The 4613-nt window shown below is 38.9% G+C and overlaps 1 protein-coding gene across 1 annotated transcript in view; it reads left to right on the forward strand.

Annotated features, from left to right (window-relative positions):
- Positions 1-4613, forward strand: part of Dmxl1 (Dmx-like 1) — a 114541-nt gene that overhangs the window by 3994 nt on the left and 105934 nt on the right. Inside the window, exons 5-6 of the mRNA XM_013016020.1 lie at positions 1839-1905; positions 3273-3451. Of these exons, the coding sequence (XP_012871474.1) occupies positions 1861-1905; positions 3273-3451 (224 nt within the window). The 5' untranslated portion in view covers positions 1839-1860. The remainder of the gene's footprint in view (positions 1-1838; positions 1906-3272; positions 3452-4613) is intronic.

The raw sequence follows: 4613 nt of genomic DNA on the forward strand, positions 1-4613 counted from the left end.
AAAAGAAAAAAGCCGGAAGTGGCGCTGTGGCTCAAGTGGTAGAGCGCTAGCCTTGAGCTGAAGAGCTGAGGGACAGCGCCCAGGCCCAGAGCACAGGCTCCACAACTGGACCCCCCCCCAAAAAAAAACAATAGTTTTGTTATTTTATAAATATACTTTATTTGTATAAAACCTAGCTTATTTTGAAAAAGTCTGTGATATGTCTTTTCTTTTAAACCATTTCTCATGTTCCAAAAAGATACACACACACACACACACACACACACTTTTTATTTTGTGCCAGTCCTGGGGCTTGAACTCAGGGCCTGTGTACTATGCTTAAGGTCAGTGCTCTTCCACTTGAGCCACGGCTCTACTTCGGGGTTTTTTTGGTGGTTAATTGGAGCTAAGAGTCTTGTGGGCTTTTCTGTTGATGCTGGCTTCAAATAGGATCCTCAGATTTTAGTCTCCTGAGTAATGACGATTACAGGTATGAGCCACTGGTGCCTACCAACCATATATATTTTTTAAGTCAAAGAGAAAAAAAATTAATTTGAAATGATATGACGTTCCTCTTTGACCTGTTTTGCTAATAGGTTTAGTAAAGATTCATCTAAGTATGAACTTGGATAAAGAAAAAGCAGTAACAGTGAAATGCTTTGACATCACTATATGTGCTGCAGTGAGAAGGAGGGCATTGTAGGGTGATGAGCCAATGTTCCTTTTAGAGGAAAGGCAAATGTATGCCCAGCAGGTAGGTGAAGGTAGCCAGTTGAGAACATGATTGCTCTAAGTCCTTTATCAGTGGATAGGTAACATTTCCCAGTTGAAACTGAAATTCATACTAGTTTGTTCTCTTAAAATGGTATTACAATATAGGGATCCATGGCTCTGGAAATTCCATTTCCAGATTTAAGAATGAAAGAATTTTATTCTTGCACTATAAGGCTGTAAAGATTTTTTTTGGTCAGTCATGGATGGGGCTTGAACTCTGGGTCTGGGCACTGTCCCTGAGCTCTTCAGCTCAACGCTAGTGCTCTATCACTTGAGCCACAGTGCCACTTCTGGTTTTCTGCGTGGTTTATTGGAGATAAGAATTTCACAGACTTTCTTGCCCAGGCTGGCTTTGAACCTTGATCCTCAGATCTCAGCTTCCTTAGTAGCCAGGATTACAGGTATGAGCTACTGGCGCTTGGCTTAGGATATAGTTTTTTTTAATACTTAAAATTTATCTGGCTAAACACTTATGAAGTTTGCCTAAAAGTGAGGAGTGGGCTGGGAATGTGGCTTAGCAGTAGAGTCCTTACCTAGCATGCTTGGAACTCTGGGTTCACTTCCTCAGTACCACATAAAGAGAAAAAGCCAGAATGGTGCTGTGGCTCAAGTGCTAGTCTTGAGTACAGACAGGCTGAGGAACAGAGTCTAGGCCCCTGTGTTCAAGCCCCAGGACCAGAAAAAAAAAAAAAATGAGGGGTGGCCTTGGCTGGGCTTGGTGGCGTGTATTTCTCAGTGTATGAGACAGGAGGACCATGAGTTCGAGGCCAGCATGAGCTACATAGGAAGATCCTGTTTAAAAAAGGTGTAGGATTTTGGGAACTGGAATGTTGTTCTGTGATAGAGCATGTGCTTAGTTAATTCGGTCCTCAGCACCGGCTGAGAGTGGCTTACTTTCAGTTCTGGCTAATTGGGAGGCTGAGGCTGGAGGACAACTTGCTTCTGGGAGTTTAGAGACAGCCTAGGCTGTGAAACTTATCACGATTTTTTTCTGTTGAAAGAAATTACTGAAGCATAATTTCAAGACCATTGAATTTTTGAACTGATTTTTCTTGCAAATCATTCCTTATCTGTTTAATTTACAGAACTGCTTCACAAGTTCATTTGATGAAATTCTCACCAGATGGAGAATTTTTTGCCACTGCTGGGAAGGTAAATTGTGAAAATACTACTGTCAAATTATGTGTTTATACTTTATTTAAAAAATGTAACTACATTAGCCAGCTTCATCCTTTTATTGCACTTGAAAACATTATTTTCTACTGAAAATGTTAAATAGAAAAGAGCAGCTAGATATTGCAGTGTTAAAGGCTGTATGATATAATGGAAAAATAGCTTAGGCCTAAAGGCTGGTCAAGGTATAACTACATCAGCTTTATCATGGTCACAGGATAGTTAGTCGCTTTGAGCCTATTTCTGCTCTCATGTAAAATTAGGGTAATATCACCTACCTTATAGATTACTAATTATTGGGTGAATTTAGACAGTACATACAAAGCAACTATAGTATGTAACCAAGAAGTTGTGGCTCCTATTTATATTACTTTATAGCTGACCTGTGTAGAAGGCTGCATTTAAAATGTAAGACTTTCTAAGCTTGCTACAGAGATATTTGTGAACATTTTTCACTTCATATACCTTGTTAATAATTGTTGGTTTCAGAATACTTTAATTCCTTGAAATCATTTTCTTTTTAATCATTGGTTCACAGAGCAGTTTGTGAACTTTTAGTGGTCTCAAATTAAGAGTTCTCATGGCTCAAAGCCTTCTGCAAACAGTATGAGATACTCTAACCCTTCAAGGTTTTCTTTTTGTTATTTATTTATTTTTTTAGAAAGCAGTGAAGCTGTATTCTGATTGACTTTACAGATGGAAACTCAATTATAATTTAAAAGCAGTACCTAGTACTTGTCTTCCTTTGTCTTATCTTCCTATATAGGAGTGATGATAATTCACAAAATAGCCTTTTCAGGAATTAGATATATCTATAACTCTGTTGCTGTTGTGGCTTTCTTCTTTGATATTTGACTTAAGGGAAAATAAACTCTTTCATCTTTCAGTCTTTCTTAAAACTGTATTTTCCATACTATGTGCTAATTAGAAAATATTGTATTTGGAACACAAAATACATATATTCATTCATTTTGATTCTCAAAGCAAAATTAAGTAATGCTGATTTAAAAGTACCATAATCATACATCTTCTCATTTTTTTATGCCCAACCCTTTTTCTTGTCCCCAACCTCTTGCTGTTGAGAAGAATCACACTTTTGCTATTTGACTTTGGTTTTGTTGGTTTATTTTTTGTTGTTGTTGTTTGTTTTTTGAGACAGGTCTTGCCACATAGTCCAAGTTGGCCTGGAATTCACCATGTAGCCTCTGCTGGGCTTAAACTGCTGATCCCCTCCTGCTTTCCTCATCTGAGTGCTGGGATTACAAGCATACATCATTGTGCCCAGCCTGCTGTTTGACTTTAGGTTTAATTCTGATCTGGATATTTTTGTTTTTGTTTTCCCTTAGGATGACTGTCTCTTAAAAGTTTGGTATAATGTAGAAAACTGGCGGACAGCTGTTACCTCTCCAGATAGAAGTTCAGAAAAACAATCCCAAGGAGAAATTGACTTTTCTTTTGTATATCTGGCTCATCCTCGAGCAGTAGATGGATTTTCCTGGCGTAAAACAAGCAAATATATGCCTAGGTCAGTGGATTGGTTATTTCCTTCTGTATGTTAAGACAACATCTTCATTGTGACTTTGCTTTTCTCACTTTGTGTCCGAACCTCTTAAGACTTCTGAGCCTTGGATGATGAGAGACAGATGACTATGTGGCCCCTTGTGACCTGCGTACCTCTGAACTCAAGCTATGACAACTTACCTCTATGTCAGATTCTGTCAGAATTGTGTATAATTTTTTCTCTGTTTTGTGTCTATTTTTTTTTGTCCCTTCTTGCATTTGGTACTTTCTAGTATGTGTCTCCTCTGGTTTCCTTTTTTTTTTTTTTTTGGGTCCAGTTGTGGGGCCTGAACTCTGGGTCTGGGCGCTGTCCCTCAGCTCTTCAGCTCAAGGCTAGCGCTCTACCACTTGAGCCACAGCGCCACTTCCGGCTTTTTTCTTATGTGGTGCTGAGGAATCGAACCCAGGGCCTCAGGCATGCAAGGCAAGCGCTCTACCACTGAGCCACCTTCCCAGCCCTGGTTTCCTTTCTTAAAGATAGCTTTATTCAGAAGATATAGTATAAGTCCTCAAGCATTTGACTATTCCCAGCATCTCTGAGGGAATAGAGTAGGTTCATACCTTATGATTTCTTCTATGGAATTAGGTATTAGTTTAACCCACACAAACACATATGTGCATACTGCTGTATTTTCTTTCTTTGTCTTAGTCCTTGAAAGACACTACCACGCTGAATTTTGTCTATGTCTGTGTGAAGTTAGAGAGGCCTGTTACTTAAGTAAATAGACTTCATGTCAGTTTTCACTCTTGTTACACCGTGTAGGTTTACCATTTCACTATTCAGCCGGTTTTGTCATCTGAGACATTCTAAGCTGATTTGTGGTAGTGTATCTAGATTATTTGTTAACTCTATTTTGTTCTATAGATACAGATTTTTTTTTTAGGCCATAGTGCAGTAATTTCTGTCATTACTTAGCCTAACTTAATAGAGGTAAGAGGGAACAACACTCCAGGAGAATGTTTCTTGTTTTTTCTTTCTCTTTTTCTTTTCCTTCTTTTGTTCTGGGACCAAGATTGGAACTTGATGATTTGCTCATTGGCTGGTGCTTTACCAACTGAGCCATGCCTCAAATCCCAAAAGGGTTGACCATTTCTCTCTCTCTCTCTCTCTCTCTCTCTCTCTCTCT

The sequence above is a fragment of the Dipodomys ordii genome, unplaced genomic scaffold (assembly GCF_000151885.1).
Source record: "Dipodomys ordii isolate 6190 unplaced genomic scaffold, Dord_2.0 Scaffold29, whole genome shotgun sequence".
Taxonomy (NCBI): Eukaryota; Metazoa; Chordata; class Mammalia; order Rodentia; family Heteromyidae; genus Dipodomys; species Dipodomys ordii.